General features: G+C 27.3%; 4 protein-coding genes across 4 annotated transcripts; 3 read left to right on the top strand and 1 right to left on the bottom strand.

Moving 5' to 3' along the window:
- Positions 1-735: 735 nt before the first annotated feature.
- LOC105850205 (uncharacterized) lies at positions 736-2,268 on the top strand. Its single transcript, XM_065799262.1, has one exon. It carries the CDS (start codon positions 747-749, stop codon positions 2,229-2,231), a length of 1,485 nt encoding a protein of 494 aa, XP_065655334.1. The 5' UTR covers positions 736-746; the 3' UTR covers positions 2,232-2,268.
- Positions 2,269-4,780: 2,512 nt separating this feature from the next.
- On the bottom strand, positions 4,781-6,098 carry LOC136081213 (uncharacterized). The gene is made up of 2 exons (XM_065798511.1): positions 5,598-6,098; positions 4,781-4,828 (listed from the first exon to the last, which is right to left on the bottom strand). The coding sequence occupies exons 1-2, from the start codon at positions 6,096-6,098 to the stop codon at positions 4,781-4,783; spliced, it is 549 nt and encodes a 182-aa protein (XP_065654583.1).
- Positions 6,099-9,298: 3,200 nt separating this feature from the next.
- LOC136081212 (uncharacterized) lies at positions 9,299-10,519 on the top strand. Its single transcript, XM_065798510.1, has 3 exons — positions 9,299-9,392; positions 9,486-9,623; positions 9,678-10,519. The coding sequence occupies exons 1-3, from the start codon at positions 9,299-9,301 to the stop codon at positions 10,517-10,519; spliced, it is 1,074 nt and encodes a 357-aa protein (XP_065654582.1).
- A 2,297-nt stretch (positions 10,520-12,816) lies between these two features.
- Positions 12,817-14,443, top strand: LOC136081211 (uncharacterized). The gene is made up of 3 exons (XM_065798509.1): positions 12,817-13,457; positions 13,612-13,992; positions 14,107-14,443. The coding sequence occupies exons 1-3, from the start codon at positions 12,817-12,819 to the stop codon at positions 14,441-14,443; spliced, it is 1,359 nt and encodes a 452-aa protein (XP_065654581.1).
- Positions 14,444-19,903: the final 5,460 nt, after the last annotated feature.

The following is a 19,903-nucleotide window of genomic DNA, read 5'->3' as shown; positions in this document are numbered from 1 at the left end:
AATCGCTAATGTGGAGGAAATGCATCAAAATTTCATTTCTATACGATTTATAATAAAATAATGATTTTGAATATATATAGTGATTAAAATTATAACCCCACAATCCGAAATAAATGTTTGTTGATTATAAAAACAATACTCAATCAGTTGGTACGCATTTTCACCAAAATTAATAAAACAGGTTTACACGCATGTATCTAATCACTTTCGGACTAAAACGAATATTTATGAAAGTACTGTCGTAAGTGTCATACCGTTATAGGCGCCTTTCTCCTAATTGTGTTTTTTTGAAGTAAGTTTTATAAGTTGAGCAAATAAGCTTTTTAAAACTAAGCATTCTAACTATTTTTGTTATATAACTTAAATTATTTTGAAATTAAAAAAATACTACGTCATACACACTGTTAAAAATGTGTTTAAAAAACATTGCATTGTAAGTTATGGTTATTTGTTATTTGCACAAATATTGTTTAAAACAACAAGTTGATTGTGCTGTTATCATAAATTATGAATGTTTTCAAAACAGATATTTTGATAATTATAATAAAATTAACGTTTATTTATAAATAATTTAAAAAGAATATATATGTATATATATATATATATATATATATATATATATATATATTATATATATATATATATATATATATATATATATATATGCATATATATATATATATGTGCATATATATATATATATATATATATATTTATTATTGTTATTATTGCAGACTATAAATAAAATGACTTCTAAGAGAATTGACAGCCCTCAGAACGATGATGTTAAACTTGATTCCAACTCCACAGAAAACATTCAAAAATGTGATTTTGATAAATGGTATTACATAGATAAAGAGATGATTCCAGCAAAACTAACTTATTTTTTCACAGGTTTAGAAAGGTCATCGGCATCACCTTATTTTATCATGTTTTATACAAGTATTGGTCTTAATTTAAAACAAGCCGGTTATGTGTTTTCTTTTTCTTACGCTGGCCTAATGGTAGGTAGTATTTTTTGGGGTGTTTTAGCTGACAAAACTCGCGCGTATCGAATTCTGTTATTTACTTTGTACATTTTATACGGGGTTTTTGCGTTATTAATTCCATTCGTTAGTTCAAAAATAGGAGAAAAAGAAAAAAACCAATGTCCATCAATAAACAAATTTTCTAACAATAGTACAAACAAGACAATCGTTGATGATTATTCTCCAGTGTCCACGACAACTTTGACTTATGTTATGGCAACGCTGGGATTTTTCACATCCTCTTTTAGTGGAAGCATTTATAGCTATGTTGATGCTGGAGTCATTGAAAAAATAAAAATGTCTACAAAACGAAAAGATTTTGGGAGGCAGTATATGTTTGTAAATATTGGCTTTGCATTTGGAGCCTTAATTTCAGGAGAAATGATGGATATATTTCCGAAAGTTAAAATTTCGTGTTATTTTGCTGTATTTAGTGTTGGTGTTATATTTTTAATCGCTTCATGCATTTGCTCTCAATATTTATACAAAGGCATCATAATACCTTCTCGAAAAGAAGTAAAATCCGATTCCTTTAAAAAGGATCTTATTCAAACATTAACTAACTTTGAAGTTATTCTCTTTTTGATAACGACTTTTGCAAACGGTTTCTTGTATTGTATATACTTGAACTACTTCTTTCTGTTTTTGAAGGAACTCAAAGCTACAAATTTGTTAATTGGGTTAACAGTTGGGTTTGGATCAACATCGGGTATTTTTGTAAATTTTTTTAACGAAAAAATCATAAAACTACTTCGAGGAACATTTAATACTATTATCATGTGCACATTTCTTTGGTCCGTTCGGTTTTTCATATTTTATTTTTTAATAAATCCTTGGTTAATCATACCGCTACAACTTACTTTACATGGGTTATGTTTATCGCTTTTTTTCAGTGTTAAATCGGTCCACTTAAAGCTTATCTCTCCAAATAGCATCCATTCAACTATGTTTGGAATTATTCAATGTTTACATAGTGGTATATCTCCAATAGTAGGAAGTTTAATAGGAGGTGAATTATATTTTACGTTTGGGGCTCGAAACACATTTTTATATGTTTGCTTAATCGCTTTAGGGTGGACGGTGATTTTATGTATGTACATATTTGTGAAATATCGAACGGAGAAAAATGCTCGTAAATTATCAAAATCTGCTATCCTGAATGAATATCCATTTGAAGATAGTGAATACATAACCAAATTTTGAGTTTGAAAATTGTTTAATAAAATTTTGTGCACGTTAATATTGTAATATATATATATATATATATATATATATATATATATATATATATATATATATATATATATATATATATATATATATATATATATATATATATATATATATATATATACATATATATATATATATATATATATATATATATATATATATATATATATATATATATATATTATATATATATATATATATATATAAGTAAGAACGCTAGTTAAAAATCTGTCTTTTCTTTACGATTAAAAAAGCCACTTTAGAAGTAAGATAATTAATAGTATAGATAAAAATATAAAATAATATAGAAACAAAGACCAAGGTTTCTGGAAATGAAAAGAAAGATTAATTATATTGGTTTTTTTTTATAGATTTTATAATCAAAAAAAAATTCTTATGTATTTTTAATAAAGATCATAATATAACAGTTTGTATAATAATTTAACAGTTTGTATAAATATATATAAAAATATAAATTAGCGATAAATAACCATAAAATTAGACCCCTTTTTTTTAAATTCTTGAGTAATTTGTTTAAGCTTGTGACATTTATGCTCACATAAAGTAACTGAAAACAATCATAGATATTTGCTCAAAAACAAAAACAAAAAAATTTAACGTGTTTTATCGCTATTAACAATAAAGATAAATATATAAACTGTTTAGAAGTAAATAAAATTAATGAGCTAAATACATTATATGCAAAGTTTTTGCATTATGTTTTAAAAAACAAAACAAAACTTTCGTTCTGTTTTGTTTTTTTTAATTTATTTTCAAAGAAAATTAATGAATGAGGAGTGAAGCATGAAAACGGGAAAAAATTTGAATCATTGATGTTTGAACTGAAAACTGAAAACGAAGAAAAAGATTCGTCTAAATTTTTTGTTTTTTTTTTGTTTTTGTTTTGTTTTGTTCTTTTTATTACATTTTAGATAAGCATTTCTTTACAATATTTAAAATACAAAGATATAATAATAAAATATATATACATATATATATATATATATATATATATATATATATATATATATATATATATATATATATATATATATATATATATATATATATATATATATATATATATATACATATATATATAATGATCGCTATTGAAAAATAAAAGGACTCATGTATTTGTGTTAAATGTATTTGTGTAAGTCTTCATTGTAATGTCATTAGAATTATTTTTGAAGCTTTTTTCAAGATTTCATTTGATTCTAAGTTAGAATAAAATGAAAGTTGTGTGATTTCAACAATAAACCAGAATCGGAATCCGGATCGAATCGAAAATTAATACAACAAGCTTCACTGAATAGGTTAAACAATGTTATTATCTAACACAGTGTTATGTATCAATATTTATACACTATACTATACATTATCTTATGTAATTAGATAGTGTAGAGAGTTCGGATTACACTATGTTATCAGGAAATATATCGTAGTCCAAACTCATTGTAAGTTACTTTGATAACTTTTATTTTGTCGTTTTTTATTATTATTATATGTTAAATTTTCTAAGTAATGTAGTTATTTTAATTAAGTTGTTGAAAGATGTGGAACCAACTTTCGTCTGTCCAAAAAGTTATTTCAATATAATTTCAAATTCATTTTTTTATTCTCTATCTTATCTTTCTAATCTTGATCCTTTGCTGGCATATTATATATTATTTTTATAAACGACATTTACTTATCGTCATACTAATATGATATAATCATCATAATAAATTTTAATTTGATAATAACGCTTAAATATTTTGTACCCACTCTAACATCTTAGTTAACATGCGTCGTAAAGGAACGTCCGCCGGACGTATTACGGATGACTGGACGTCCCCCAGACATCGCATGCTCACTGGGATATATTAGATTGTTATGTTAGAGCGGGTATTTTATATCCACTCTAAAATAACAATCTTTATCACTATGAATAGAGAATTTGACAAGAAAGCTAACAGGTTTTCTTTGCATCCAACTAAAAGTAAGCACACAACTTTTTCAAAAGCTTCTAAATACGACACTTTGCCATTAAATCCGATATATGTAGAAAAAACTAAATTGCTACGGACATTCTGTATTCATTTCTTAGGCGTAATACTCGACATAAAGTTTTTAAATTTTCCTAATATTTGCTAAATTTTCAACAGCTGATCTCATCCAAAACAATGCATAGATGACACATTTAAACTTTTTTGAATTTGATAAATAAAATTACTAGCTCAAACACTTATGGTAAATCAATTAGCCTACGCCTTGGCATTTTAACCTAATACCCGGTTAACAAATATGAATAAAGAACAATCTAAAATAATAATAGAAATTAGTTCAAGATTGAGATTTAAAAGTAAAATTTACATAATACAATCATAATAAAATGATTATCTAAAACCTGTATAATCTCGATAAAATAATGTTTAAATTGCGTTTGGTGACTCTATTTTTAAAATCTTTTCAATATAAAAAGAAACGTTTCACTCTTCATTCGGATACTACTTACGGTAGAGAAACAATAACGTTTAACGAAAATCGCCACATGTAGCGGTCTGCAGACTTTTAACGTAGCCCTGAAAGAAGACACTGGTATATTAATCGAAATATAAAAATTAACCAGTTAAGAGATACTAGAATAAACATAATAAACTAACCTTTTCAGTCTTTAAAGACATCTTTTGAAGAGCTTATATCAAATAGCTAGTTGATAGCGAGTAACTCCACGGCATTAGTGTATCTACATTCAACAAAATGTAAATAAAACCAATACGTTAGCGTTAGTACCTAATTTATAAAAAATAAAAGCATAATTAATTAAAAAGCTGTGGAAATACCTTTAGGAAATAGTAAAGTAATTGACATATTACCTGTAGTGTTAAGGATTTCTTGATGTTTTTTAATTCTCGAGAAATGAGAAATTGAGAATGAGCTTCTTGAGAACTCTCGAGAAATTTTGAGAAAATGAGAAATTTGAGAAATTTTGAGAAATTTTGAGAAATTTTGAGAAATTTTGAGAAAATTTTGTCAAAATCGTAATTCTTTTAAAATTTTAATATAATGTTCATAAAATGTATATGAGTAGTATAAAAAGGGCGTTCTGGCTCTTTTTTTTATTATTTTTCAACCATATCCCTAACCATAATCTCATATCATATTTAGCCATAAACATATCCATGTTCTCATAAGTCATTTCAATCAGTCGAAGTATGAAATGCTGTTTCTATCTCATAAAAAAGTGCATTTTCAAAAAAAGTGTGTGAGCAAGAAAAACTCGGAGCTATTTTTTGTAATTTTAATATATATAATAATAATATATATAATAATAAATTCTTTATTATTAACCCATGAGTCGAACGAATCAGGATACCCATACCACTTTACTAATGATTTGTTTTTGAGTTTACGAATAACTTTTTCAGTCCTAAATATGTTTTGATAAGTTTTTTTCATTTCTTGTTCATAAAAAGTACCTTGTATTTCTTTACTATTATCATCAGTTATTTTATACGTTGGTGGATCTGTGAACTGAACCTGTGACACTGTAAAAACTTCTTCAGTCCATCTCGGTGTGTATCCTTTTTCAAACGTTGTTTTCTTTTTAGTTATCCTAATTCTATCACCAATTGAAAATTTTGGTTTTGGTCTTTTAGACCCATATGAACTTACATTTCCATTTAGATTTAACCAAACAATATTTTCATTCTTTTTATCGCTAGCTTCAGCTGGTGTCATTTTAATTGAAGAATGCTTTGTGTTGTCGTATTTATTTACCATTTCACCTAAAACGTCAATATATTTTCTTGTAGAATTAGCTGAAAAGTTCTTTAGCATTTTATCTTTCATTGTTCTATTCCATCGTTTAACTACATAACTTTTTTCTTCATTTTTAGTTGAATATAACTCAACACCAAGCGCTTTAACATGCTTTTATAAAACTCGAAGCCTTTATCTACCCACATTTGTTGACACTTTCTTGTTTTAGATCCTTCGGATCCATGAAAATTCGAAGAATTTTTTTAAAATGTTATTTAAAGCATTAGCAACATCAACTCCATTTTTACTCTTCAATGGAACAATCCATCCATACTTCGAAAAAACATCTTAGTTTATTTGCTAATTTCCACAAGATTCAAAGAATTTAAATAACATTTATAATGATCATTTTTCAAGTGATATGTCAAAAGATGAGTTTAAAAATTTTTGTAAGAAAGCTTGGTCAGAGCCTCATGGATTTGTTATTCTAGATCTATCTTCTAAAAAAGATTATGGAAAATATAGAAGTGGATTAAATTGTTTTTATATACCAACTTGTGAATTTTAAAATTTTTTTAAAGAAATAAAAAATTTTTTCACATCAATATATTCTTTTAAAGTTTTGTGTAGTAGTTAATGAAGGTGTTGCGTTAGTTTCATTAAAAGAAGAACTTAAATTAAAAATGTTAAGTTTACAAAACTCTGCAATATCAGAGACTGTTGATGATATTATAATAAATGTTGTTAATAATTCTGATTCTGATCTATTGATTAAAAAAGTAGAAAGTTTATGTTTTGTGAATTTATTTTAAATATTTTTTTTTTAAATTATTTAAAAAAAAATTATTTTTACTTATTAAAATGGAGTTTAATTGCAAAAAGCTGTGTAATAATATTTATTCAGATATACCAAATGCACAGAGTACAAATGATAAAACTTTCAATAAAATATATCCAAATCTTCCAAGTGCACCTGATGAAGAAAATAAGATTATTAGTGCACATATATATCACTTAAACACAATTAGTGAGATTCAAAAAATAATTGAGAGTGACAGAGAAAAGAGAAATATGTTAAGTAAAAAGTATCATAGAGCTGTAAAAATAATTTCAGCAATTGCTAATTCATTACTAGCAAGCACTATGGCACTTGGCACTATTGGAATTGGCTTTTTAGCAACAATAATTGCAGCACCAGTAGTTATTGCATGTGAAGGTGCAGCATTAGGAGCAGGTGTTTTATTATTAATAGGAGGGCAAGTTAATAAAAAATTAAATTTAAAAGCAGAAAAGCATGAAAAGATTAAAGTACTTGCTGATTCAAAACTAAATACAATAAGTGACTATATATCAAAAGCTTTAGTAGATGGAAGTATAGATGACAATGAATTTAAACTAACACTTAGTGAACTTGAAAAATTTAAAGCCATGCTTGAGCAAATTAGAACAAATTCAAAAAAATTAATGAATGAACAAACTAAAGAATCATTAATTACTTAAGGAAGAGATGAAGCAATTAATATACTCAAAAGCAGATTTAGTAAAAATGTAAACGTCAAAACATAAAATAGTGTATTAAAATAAAATGTAAAACATAAAACACAACATAACAAATTATGTTGTGTTTTTTAATATTTCTTATAAAAAAGTAAAATGTCATTTCTAAAAATTAAAGATCCTGAAAAAAGTGGCAAAATTGTCAAAGAATTCTTAGAGCTTAAAAAAAGAATACGGCAGAATAATTTATATGAAAAGATGGGTGAAAGTAATTTACAGTCAGACTTAGAAAAACTGTACAAGCCATTAATTGATAGTCGAGATGGAGTAAAAGTAAGCATAAATAAATTGCAAGATCAAGCTAATAAATTTGCACTCACTATTTCAAATTCTTATCCTGAAGCAAATAGAGAGATAATGATAACTGATTCTAAAAAACTATATCCTTATCATAAAGAAAATAAAGGTATGAGGCTAGGAAAAATTGCAACAGATTTTCTAAGAATGTATGCTAATAGTAAAAAATCTACAGATACTACATTTGGAATACATTCTAAAGATGATATATTTTATAATTGAAAAAAACCAATACATATTAATGATAATGATATAACTATTGATGATGAAGCATATTATGGTACTCCTGGTCTTTGGGAGTTGATTGTAAAGTTTAATCCTAAAAAGAATTTATATACTGAAGATGACCTTAAAAAATATCGAGATATATTAATACAAACAGATGCAATTACTTCTAATGCAAACCCATACAAACCAAAGTCGTCTCGTAGTGGAATACAGAGAAATAATAGCTCCTATTTGGAGAGATATAAATATGAAGCGTAAATTAAAAGAAAATGGAATTGAAGGAAGAACAATAATACAAACTATAATTATTCCTAGCGATCCTATTGCACTACTTGATATGCTTGAACTACGTAAAGCTGCATTGGAAGCAAAAGGTAACACTGGAGCAGGAAATGAAGCTGTTGCAATTTGTGACGTATTAAAAGTTTGTGATGTATTAAAAGATCAAGGTGTTATGCATTTTGTGATTGTGATCAAGGTGTTAAGCAATTTGTAATGTATTAAAAATTTGTGATGTATTAAAAGATCAAGGCGTTATGAATCGTGAACGGTATGAAGTAATACAAAATTATATATCAGTGCATATAAAAAAAATATATAGTACATAAAAAAAATGCTAATTGTTCATAATACGAGATATGTAAAAAAACATGCTATTGGAGGAAGTGGTATATTCGAAAGTATAAGAGATTTATTTAAACGAATAAAAGCGTCAAATGTAACAGGAGTATCATCAGCTATGTTGAAGAAGATGGCTGCTACTGATTTAGGAAAAACTGCAATAACTGCTGCTAAATAAGCAGAAAAAGAACTTTCAACATCAGCGATAGAAGCTGCTAGAAATTCTGCAGTTGAAAAAGGAAAACAAATAATTGATAAAGCATCTTCAAAAATAGTTTCACAACCTGTTATTAATAAAAAAAATTGATGAAATAATTTCAAATTTGGTTGCATCTAATGATCTAAAAAATAATGCAGATGAAATAACAACAAATATAAATAAAATGATGATCGGGTCTGCAATAAGATCAGTAAAAAAAGTATCAAATGAAAATGCTAAAAGAATAGAAGATCTAGTTAAAAAAGGACGCGGCTTTCGACTTGCGTAGATTTAATTTGCGTATTAGACTTGCTAAATTTTTTATATAGTTTTTTAAGAATTGTCAATCAAAAAAAAAATTTTTTTGTATTGTATATAAAAAAATAAAATGACAACTTCCGAAGTATTAAATTTTACAGAAATGCCAATTGTAGATAATGGAATTGAAAAATTTGAATTCCATGAATATGAACCAATTAATGGTGCAAATCTAAATAGTGCTGGATAAATAGCAATCAACATTGAGCAACAAGATTTGTTCACACTTCCATCTGAGGCTTTTCTCTTATTTGAAGGACAACTTGTTAAAGCTGATGGAGCAGCTTATGCTAATACAGATGTAGTGGCGCTTACAAATAATGGTATTATGCATTTATTTAGTCGAATAACATGCGAATTATCAAACCAAGATATAGAAGCTGTTTATTATCCAGGTCAAGCAACTACAATGTTTGGAATGCTTAAATACCCAAATAACTTTTAATTAGCGCAAGGATTAAATCAATTGTGGTATAAAGATATTACAACAACAGCAGTACTTGCTGATAACTTAGGGTTTGCATTAAAACAAGCATACATAATTCAGAAACCAACTACAAAAGGAACATTTTCATTTTGCGTACCTTTAAGACACATTTTTGGATTCTGTGATGATTACGACAAAGTTATTTATGGGCTTAAACATACAATATCTCTTGTAAGACAAAGTGATGATGACGCAATTTTTAAGCTTGCTGGTGTAGCTGCAGGAAAAGTTAATCTTAATAAAATATCATTGTTTATGCTACATGTGCTACCAGCAGATGCAGAAAAGTTTAAACTTTATAAACAAATCGAATCAAAAGTGACTCTTCCAGTAAGTTTTCGAGCTCGTCAGTGTGAAACTATAGCTGTTCCACAAGCTACTTCATTTTCTTGGAGATTGAGTGTAAAGACATCTCCTGAAAACCAAAGATCCATTATTGTTGGATTTCAAACAAGTAAGAGTGGGGACCAAAATGGTAATCCTTCAATATTTGATCATTGCGTTTTGAAAAATATGTACATTATGCTTAATCAAGAAAGATATCCTGCTGTTGATTATAATTTGTCATTCCCAAATCAGCAATTTTCAAGAGCTTATAGAGAAGCAGCTGTGTTTAATGAAAAATTTTATGTAATGAATGAATTGATCACACACTGCAATATAGCTCCTTCTGACTATAAAGATTTATACCCTCTTATGGTTTTTGATGTTAGCAAACAAATAGAAAGATTAAAATCATCAACAATAGATGCACAAATTAAAGCAACATTTAACTCAAATGTTCCAGCAAATACTCAGGCATAAGCTGTTGTATTATCTGATAGAATGATAGAATTTTAATCAAACGGGAATAAAATGAATGTTTTTTGTTAAAATCTTTATATATTAAAAGAATTAAATATACAAAGAAAAGTTTAAAAAATTTATTAGAAGAAAATAATATTTCAAAAACATCTGACAATCTCGCTACATTGCTGATGATTGCTATGAAAAATGGGTATTAGATAAAGAATCTATTATGACTGAAGTGAAGGAAGTAAATGAGAAAAGAGCAGTTGGGAGACCTAGAATTCATCCAGTGAAGGAAGTAAATGAGAAGAATCCAGTTGGGAGACCTAGAAAAAATTGTGAAAAAGAAGAAAAAGAAATAGATCCAAAATATGAAAGATTAAGAACAATAAAGAAAAAACTAGTCACTGTTAAATTGACGAACATGGAAACAGGAGAAATTAAAATAAATAAGTCATTATACAGTGCGTTATATAGTGCATTATATAGTGCGTATATAGTGCATTATATAGTGCGTATAGTGCATTATATAGTGCAGAATAAATAAGTCATTATATAGTGCTATGCGTGAAACTAAGCATGGGAGGAGATATCTTGAATTACGTGATGGAAAAGTTGATAATGGATTTAAGAATGAAATATTAAATTCTGAAAAATTAAAAAAATAAAATTTTTTCATATAAAAAATGGAAAATATACTTGATAAACCTATTCCAGATATAACATCTTCAGAAATTTTAATTCCTGCACCTTTTATATATAGAAAATTGACACTTACAAAAGAGCAGGAGATTGCAAAATATCAAAATAATACTTATTATTGTAGAATACGAGGATGGGGATGTATTTAAAAATTAGAATATAAAAAAAGTATTTACATGTGCTTTGTAAATATTTTTAATAAAAATACGGCAAGATTTTTTTATTTTGAAAAATCACTAAAAGAAAATGAAAATTAAAAAAAAATACCTTGCTATATCAAAATTAAAAAAAAAATCTTGATATATAAAAAATGGGATCTAAAAATTTATTTGAAAATCCAAATGCGATTGAAATATTAAAAGATAATTTAGATAAAATAAATTGGTCAATATCATCTCAAAATCCAAATGCGATTGAAATATTAAAAAATAAATTAGATAAAGTATATTGATCAATATTATTTCAAAATCCAAATGCAATTGAAATATTAAAAGATAATTTAGATAAAGTAAATTGACATGGATTATCTCAAAATCTAAATGCGATTGAATTGTAATCTTACATATATAAAAATTATTATGGATACGGAGTATCTACTTGATGAGGCTGTTCCAGATATATCATCAACAATTTTAACTCCGTCACCTTTTGTATATCGAATAACAACTGTTCAAAATGAGCGTCAACTTGCAAAACTTCAAAAAGTTAAATATTAATTCTTATGTATCCAAAGTAACTATAATAGAATTCGAGGATGGGGATGCATTTAAATTTCATATGAAACTTTACATATGAAATATTGACAAGATAAAATATTTTGAAAAATCATTTAAAGAAAATAAAAGTTAAAAAAAAAATATCTTGCTATATAAAAATGGAAAATAAAAATGTCAGAGAATTAAAACAAATCGCAAAAGAGCGAAACATTAAATATTACTATAGAATGAGAAAAAGTGAATTATTAGAAGCGTTAGCGCACACACATGTTGAGCGCACACAAACGCAATCTACATCAGTCGAACAGAGAAATATATTCGATGATCCTATTCCAGATATATCATCTTCAATTTTGACTCCTACACCTTTTATTGCAACTAATACATCAATATCTCGAAAAGAATCAAATAATAATTCTATTGCAAATTGGATTATGTCTTTTGTTCCTGATATACTTAAAAAAACAGCTAATAAAAAGATTGAAGCATTAAAATCTAAAGTTGTAGAGTTGTATATTAAGTTTTACAAAAACCCAACAGAATTTAAATTAAAGAAATCATCTGTTAAAAATGTGACGAAACAGTTTACAGCTAAAGGGATAGAAAGTTACGATGCTTTATCCTTCATAAATGCTGCTAAAAAAAACTATTAAAGTACTAAACGAAAATAGAAATTTAAAGGTTTATATAATTCTCTATTGTGAAATGAAGCGTACTGATATTAAAACAGGAGAAACTATAATCACATCTGCTCCATTTAGAACGAATAATCAAGTTTTATTAGAAACAACAGATTTAGATAAGTTTTATGAAATATCAAAGCAGAAAATTTTAGAATAAGTATCATTATATCAACAGGCAGGATCAGGTTAGAGATTTGTTTCTGTTGAAAAGATGGATATAAACATTATCGAGTATAATCCTATTAAAGCTAAATCATATATTCCACTTGATAAAAATTTAGCAACTAAAAAAGCAATAATAAATGTAAAGAATGAAGATAATCAATCTTTTAAGTGGTGTATCGCAAGGGCATTAAATCCAACAGATAAAAATTCTGAAAGAGTAGATAAAGAGCTTAAAAATCAAGCAGAAAATATAATCTGGGATAAAAAAGAATTTCCAGTATCATTAAATCAAATTACACAATTTGAGAAGAAAAATCAATATATCAGTGTCAATGTATATGCTTATGAAAATTTAGAAGTTCATATTTTGCATGTATCAAAGAATAATGATCGCAAACATTTAATAGATTTACTATTAATCTCAAATGGTGAAACCAATTCTTATGGATCCGAAGAATCTAATCATTACTGTTTAATAAAAAATATAAGCAGATTACTTTCATCACAAACATCTAATAAACATTGTAAAAATCACTATTGTAGAAATTGTTTATTAGGGTTTAATTCTGAAGAATCATTATCTAATCATAAAACGTATTGTGAAACACATGATTCAGTACGTATCAAACTTCCACCACCAAATTCAACAATGCAATTTACTAATCACAATAAATCAATGAGAGTTCTGTTTGTAGTATATGCCGACTTCGAAAGTTTTATCAAACAAATTGACACTTGTCAACCAAATCCGAATGAATCTTATACAAAACAATATCAAAAACATGTTCCAAGTTCATACTGTTATTGTATTAAATGTTTTGATAAAAAATTTTTATCAAAGCAGTCCAGTCACATTTACTGCAAGTAGTGAAACAGATGATGTTGCACAAATTTTTGTTGATAGTTTACAAGAAGATATAAAAATTTGTGATATGATTAAATTTCCAAAAAAGATGATATTTACTCTTGAAAACAAGCATGATTTTAATGCAGCAATATCATGTCACGTTTGTGGAGAAAAACTTGGAAAAGATAAAGTACGTGACCATTGTCATATTACTGGAAAATATAGAGGTGCTGCTCATCAAAGTTGTAATTTCAATTATAAAATTCCAAAATTCTTTCCAGTACTATTTCACAATTTATCTGGCTATGATTCTCACTTAATTATAAAGAAATTATCAGGAGGAAAATTGAGTTGTATACCAAACAATGAAGAAAAGTAAATTAGCTTTTCTAGAGAAATTAAAATTGATGAGTATGTTAAAGAAGGCAAGAAAGTTGAAGTTAAACGTGAACTTCGTTTCTAAGATAGTTTTAGATTTATGCCTTATAGTTTAGATGCTTTACCAAAGGATTTAGCAAAAGACCAGTGTAAAAATATTGGAAAATTACATTCAGGTAAAAATATATCCATAGATTTTAAAAAACTAGATTTGTTACTAAGAAAAGGTGTATACCCATATGATTGGGTTGATTCTATTAATAGATTTAATGAGACACAATTACCTCCAAAAGAATCACTCTTTTCAAAATTAAACGATGAAGATATAAGTGATGATGATTACTCACATGCACAAAATTTATGGAATGAATTTAATTGCAAAACATTTAGAGATTATCATGACTTGTACAATGTTTCAGATGTGCTTAAACTAGCTGATGTCTTTTAAAATTTTAGAGATGTTTGTATGAATTGTTATAAATTAGATCTTACTTGGTAATAAACAACACAAGGATTTGCTTGGGATGCCGCATTGAAGAAAACAAAAATAAAATTAGAATTGCTAAGTGATTACTATATGATACTAATGATAAAGAAAGGTATAAGAGGTGGAATAAGTATGATATCAAATAGGCTAGGAACTTCTAATAATAATGTATGATCAAAAGAAACCATTAACATTTATCCAATATCTAGATGCTAATAATTTATATGGATGGGCAATGAGTAAACCACTTCCAACACATGGTTTTAAATGGATGGATGAAAATGAAATAGAAAACTGGAAACCAATTCCATGTATACTAGAAGTAGATTTAGATTACCTTGAATATCTACATGATAAACATAACACCTGAAAGCCTTAATAAACATAACACCTTACGCACCTGAAAGATTAAATATTGATAAAGTTGAAAAATTAGTCCCTAACTTGAATAATAAGAAAAAGTATATAGTACATTATGAAAATCTAAAACTATATGAAAGATTAGGATTAAAGATTACTAAAATTCATAGAGGTATAAAGTTTGAAGAAAGAGCATGGCTAAATGAATACATTCAACTTAATACAAACCTTAGAACTAAAGCAACTAATGATTTTGAAAAAGACTTTTTTAAACTCATGAACAATTCAGTATTTGGAAAAACAATGGAGAATGTTGAAAACAGAGTTGATATTAGATTAGTAACAGACAGAAATGAAGCTATTAAATTAGCATCAAAACCAAACTTTGAAAGTAGAACAATCTCACCCAACAACAAGTCGTCTTAAAGACAACTTTAAGACGTCTTGAAATTTGTCTTAAAGTTGTCTTAAAATGGTCTAAAATTAAACACTGTAAGTCGTCTTATTTAAAACGTCTTAAAGTTGTCTATTTTAAGACGTCCTAAAGTTGTCTTAAACTGGTCTAAACTGAAACATTGTAAGTTGTCTTATTTAAAACGTCTTAAAGACGTCTTAAATAGACGTGTATATATATATATATATATATATATATATATATATATATATATATATATATATATATATATATATATATATATATATTTATATATATATATAAATATATATAGACGCAAACACACACACACACACACACATATATTACCTTCCAGTCTCCTTCCAATGCAACATGAATATATATATATTTATATTGTATTGGAAGGAGACTGGAAGGAGGTGCAGAATATATGAACTATGCAACTGCAATAAAGAGACATGATTTACTATAAAATATTTTTCACAGCATCCACAAAAAAAAGTACATGATTATATTTTTAATATGATTTTCGTGATGCTGGTGCGTTTTTTAACATACCCTGAATAAATTGATGAACTGTCTTCTCCGATTCCTTTGGATATGTCTCTCGGACAGCCGCTAAAAAGATAAAATTAATAGAACAATAATAGGTAAAGAAAATCATTGTTTTTTCAGAAAGCAACGTTAGAAGATCTTACCAATTTATAAAGGTGGGTTTCTTTAAAACTTCTTTTTCCGCCTCTCTGTCCATCATTAGCGATCAATCCAACATACTAAAAAATCAGGAAGTAAATACATAATTCAGAAAACTGATAATTACTAAAATTACTAGGAAGACCTCGTTTTCTTTGAGCATTATATAGCTCTAACTTCAACTCACATGAGAATTGTGATGACCAAAAATCTATTTATCTGTAATAGTGTAAAAAATTGTTTTTAAAGCTAACTTAATAAACCTTTGGTATTTTACAACTTATATCGATTGGGCTCAAAACTTTCCGGTCGGATATATTTTTATATATGTAAGATTACAATTCCAGTAACTCCAGTAACAGTTCGGAGGATTTGCACCTTTCAGGACAATTTCGATGTCATTTTGAATGTACCACTCTATTGTCTTCTTGGAGTAGTGAATCGTTGCCAAATCCGGCCAAAAGATAACTGCATTGCTGTGTTTGTTAATAAATGGCAAAAGACATTCGGTGATGTACAAATCAGAAGTCAAAGAGTTTCGAGTGACGAGTGGAGCACTCTTCAGGCGAATCACTTGACACACGAGGATCTTCGGAGCAAACTTTTCTGTCTGATTATACTTAAATTTGTTACTGACACAGGCACCTTTTGACTGATAATAATATTGATGGCCAGGCAACTGTGAGAAATCCTCATAGCAGTACGTTTCGTCATCCTCAATAATGCATAAATTTTCTCGGTTGAAATGTTTGACTAGCTTCCTTGCGCACGAATTGCTTTTAATTCTCCATCAATTAATCGCTTTGGAATTTTTTTTTTGTGTAAGCCATCAAACCCTTGCTCTTGAGTGCTTTTCTGAAAAGGAAACGACAGCATTTGAACAATTTAGCGAGATCTCTTTGGGATTGGCATGGATTTCTTGTAATTGACCGGATGATCAAACTCACTTTTTTTTTGTCAACAAAACCTTTCTTCCTTCCACTACCTCTTTTTCTTTCGATAGTCTTCTTATATCTCCTCAATATGTCCCCAACTGAAGATTTAGCAACTTTTGACAATTTTGCAATTTTTGAATGTGACTAGGTTGGATTTTGAAGAAAAATTTCCAAAACTTTTTACAAATTATTCAATTTTTTACTCATTTTGGACTGATAAACTGATGGTATTAGTAAAAACATTAATAAAATTAAATATATGTATAATATAAAAAAATGCGAAATTAATTCGTTAAGTATTTCTTGAGTTATTGCTAATTATATCCTACCAGAAAGTTTTTAGCCCAATCGATATATAAAAAGTATAAATGCTTTTTTAAATAATCCTGCTCTGATTTTTTTCATTCTCATTTAAAAAAAAAAAGAAAGTAAAGGGAAATCAATGAACAAATCTTTCTTACCGCCGCATAATCGTACGTGTACAGTCACCAATGTTAGTGCCTCTAATTTTACTCAGTCTTTCAATCTTAAAAACAAATTTGATTACAACTTATTTTGTTATAGTATCTTTGATTCAAAGTTATAATTGTTTTTGTTTTGATGATAAGTAAAACAGATACGTAGCAGTAATGTAAATGCTTTATGAAACAGTCTGGTAGTGAAGTTTTTAGTTTAGTTTTATTTTGGGGCGATAATTAGAAGTGTGTTTATTTAATATTAGATATTTTACCAATTTCCTTTTCATAGGCTCCTCAGCCAGCTGACTTTCATTTTCATTAAAATCATCCATATTATTAATGTTTTCTTTTAATGAAAACATGTTTCGTCTGCATCAATTACTCTACCAAGTCTGGTGTCAAGACGGTCGTTTAAAGACTTAACTGCCTCTGATAGCTGCTCAAGTTTGTATAATACTTTTCTTTGGAACTCTAAAGTATAAATTACAATTCAATTAGTATACTCTCAGGTGCTTAATACAAGGAGGGGTGGCAATCGTTTTTTATATCTAATAAATGGGGAAGGGGGTGTGTGAATTTGAATCCAGATATAATAAGCTGGGGAGGGGGGCTGTATTTAAAAAAAAAACCTCTCCATTCTATTTATCGGAGAGAGGGATGAATTTCCCTGTCGTCCAAACAGTATTTTCTCAAAGAAAATGAACAAACTTTTTCAAAATAAGTTTCATTATTAACTTTATGCATGTCAGCATTATATGCATATAAGCAATCACACTTTTTATAACATGTTTTTTATAATAATTTCAATAGGATTTATTATGCTTATATAAGTTTTATACTATGGTGAGGAATATTATGTGTTTGGTAATGAATCAAGATTTTTTTTATAGGTCGAAAATTTTAAAAGGCTGTTTTATACTGAAAGTTTGTTTTTTTCAGTTTTGAGATACAGTTTCTTTTGTAGATAACCAGTCAAAATTTATAAAAAGGGGTGGGGGTGGGGGTGGGGGTAAGGGCTAGTAAAATCTTTTGAAAGTTAATATATGTCCCCCACCTTGTATTAAGCACCTGAGAGTACAATATTCATATTGGCAAGTTATTTACTACAATTTAGTCTCTTAATAATGGACAACACTGAAGAAGATATAAATTGATCATCTTCACAAAGAACTTCATTAATATTTTTATCATATTCCTTATAAAAGTGATTAAATGAAGCAAAAATACTTACTTCCTTGATCCATTGGAAAAACAACATTCCTTTGAGGAGCAGTGGAAGTACTTGCAGCAAGTATTCCATATTCAAGCAAGCCGAATATGGTATGTCTAGAATAAATTGTTTTATATAAAACTTCACTATTTCAATAATACTTGTTAATGTTAAAACAAAATCAGACAATGTGAAGATAAAATTGTTATTTTCACATTTAAAGATCTATATTGGTCTTAATTTAGTGGGAACTCTGATAGATTAACTAAAAGATAAAAAAAATCACCCATTAAAACATAGGCTGACAATATAAGAAACAATATTTATGTCAATATATATCAAATATAATATATCTCATATATTTTTGTTTCTACTAAAATATTTAATTATCTAGATTTTTTTTACTTTTGCAAAACAATGCAATACAAGAAAATGCTATGATGAAATTATTCGGAGAAATTGATAGAAGTGAATACCTGAAGTATTATCTTGAAGAGATTTCTCAGACATGCATGGAAACTGAGATGCTAAACAAAAGAAACATGACTAAGTGATATTGTTTTTTCATGCTCATTCAATTTTGCAAGACTGTCTGACTTTTGTAAATTCAAATATTTTTTTCCCCAATAAAATCTCTTTTTAAGTATTGGGAGTTATTTGAGTTGCTATATAGTGCTAGAAACAAAAAGCGGGTAAAATATATATCATATACCTCTAGAGAATGAAGCACTAATATTTTTAAATGTTGCGGATTGCTTTAATTGTTGAGTAGCACACAACACACCTATAAAACAAAAAAATATGAAAATTTATATATACTCAACACCTTTAAAAATAAGGCACGGTTATAGCAGTTATAGGAGGATTCACAACATTCAACTTGACCATTCCATTTTCAACAAGACCACATACACTGAGGATTGAGCCCTCTCAAAGAAGAATATGCAATGCTTATTACTAAACATTCCATCATAATCCAAACTGACAAAATACAGTTTTTGTACAGGTAACAGATAATCATAAACAGAAAATGCAAAGCATAAAAAACAATATTTTAACTTACGTTTTTTAGATGGAGGAGATGTTGCAATATCTTGCGTTTCTAGGTATTCAAAATCTAAATTGAAAAAGTTAAATTTTGTATAAAAACTAGCAACACTACAAATAAACCCACATAATAGAACCAAGTATCTTATTTCAATATGACATTATTAATCAATAGTTACGACCGGATGCCTTTCTTGAAATTAACCCGTTTTGCAGATTAGAATTATTTAAAAAAAGGATTTTGTCACTTTTTTTCTCTTATGAGTCATAAGAGAAGTAAAGTGACAAATCAAAAAATTATGT

The sequence above is a fragment of the Hydra vulgaris genome, chromosome 06 (assembly GCF_038396675.1).
Source record: "Hydra vulgaris chromosome 06, alternate assembly HydraT2T_AEP".
Lineage (NCBI taxonomy): Eukaryota > Metazoa > Cnidaria > Hydrozoa > Anthoathecata > Hydridae > Hydra > Hydra vulgaris.
This window is presented reverse-complemented; position numbering and strand designations above follow the sequence as displayed.

Excerpts from the sequence above, each read along its gene's own strand:
- LOC105850205 (XM_065799262.1), top strand. The coding sequence starts at position 747 with ATGACTTCTAAGAGAATTGACAGCCCTCAGAACGATGATGTTAAACTT.
- LOC136081213 (XM_065798511.1), bottom strand. The coding sequence starts at position 6,098 with ATGAAAGATAAAATGCTAAAGAACTTTTCAGCTAATTCTACAAGAAAA. Across the intron at positions 4,829-5,597 it reads CTGATTCGTTCGACTCATGG|GGCTACGTTAAAAGTCTGCA; the intron begins GTTAATAATAAA and ends GTCTTCTTTCAG.
- LOC136081212 (XM_065798510.1), top strand. The coding sequence starts at position 9,299 with ATGACAACTTCCGAAGTATTAAATTTTACAGAAATGCCAATTGTAGAT. Across the intron at positions 9,393-9,485 it reads TGAATATGAACCAATTAATG|GACAACTTGTTAAAGCTGAT; the intron begins GTGCAAATCTAA and ends TCTTATTTGAAG. Across the intron at positions 9,624-9,677 it reads AGAAGCTGTTTATTATCCAG|CGCAAGGATTAAATCAATTG; the intron begins GTCAAGCAACTA and ends ACTTTTAATTAG.
- LOC136081211 (XM_065798509.1), top strand. The coding sequence starts at position 12,817 with ATGGATATAAACATTATCGAGTATAATCCTATTAAAGCTAAATCATAT. Across the intron at positions 13,458-13,611 it reads AATAAATCAATGAGAGTTCT|CAGTCCAGTCACATTTACTG; the intron begins GTTTGTAGTATA and ends TTTTTATCAAAG. Across the intron at positions 13,993-14,106 it reads ATACCAAACAATGAAGAAAA|TTTAGATGCTTTACCAAAGG; the intron begins GTAAATTAGCTT and ends TATGCCTTATAG.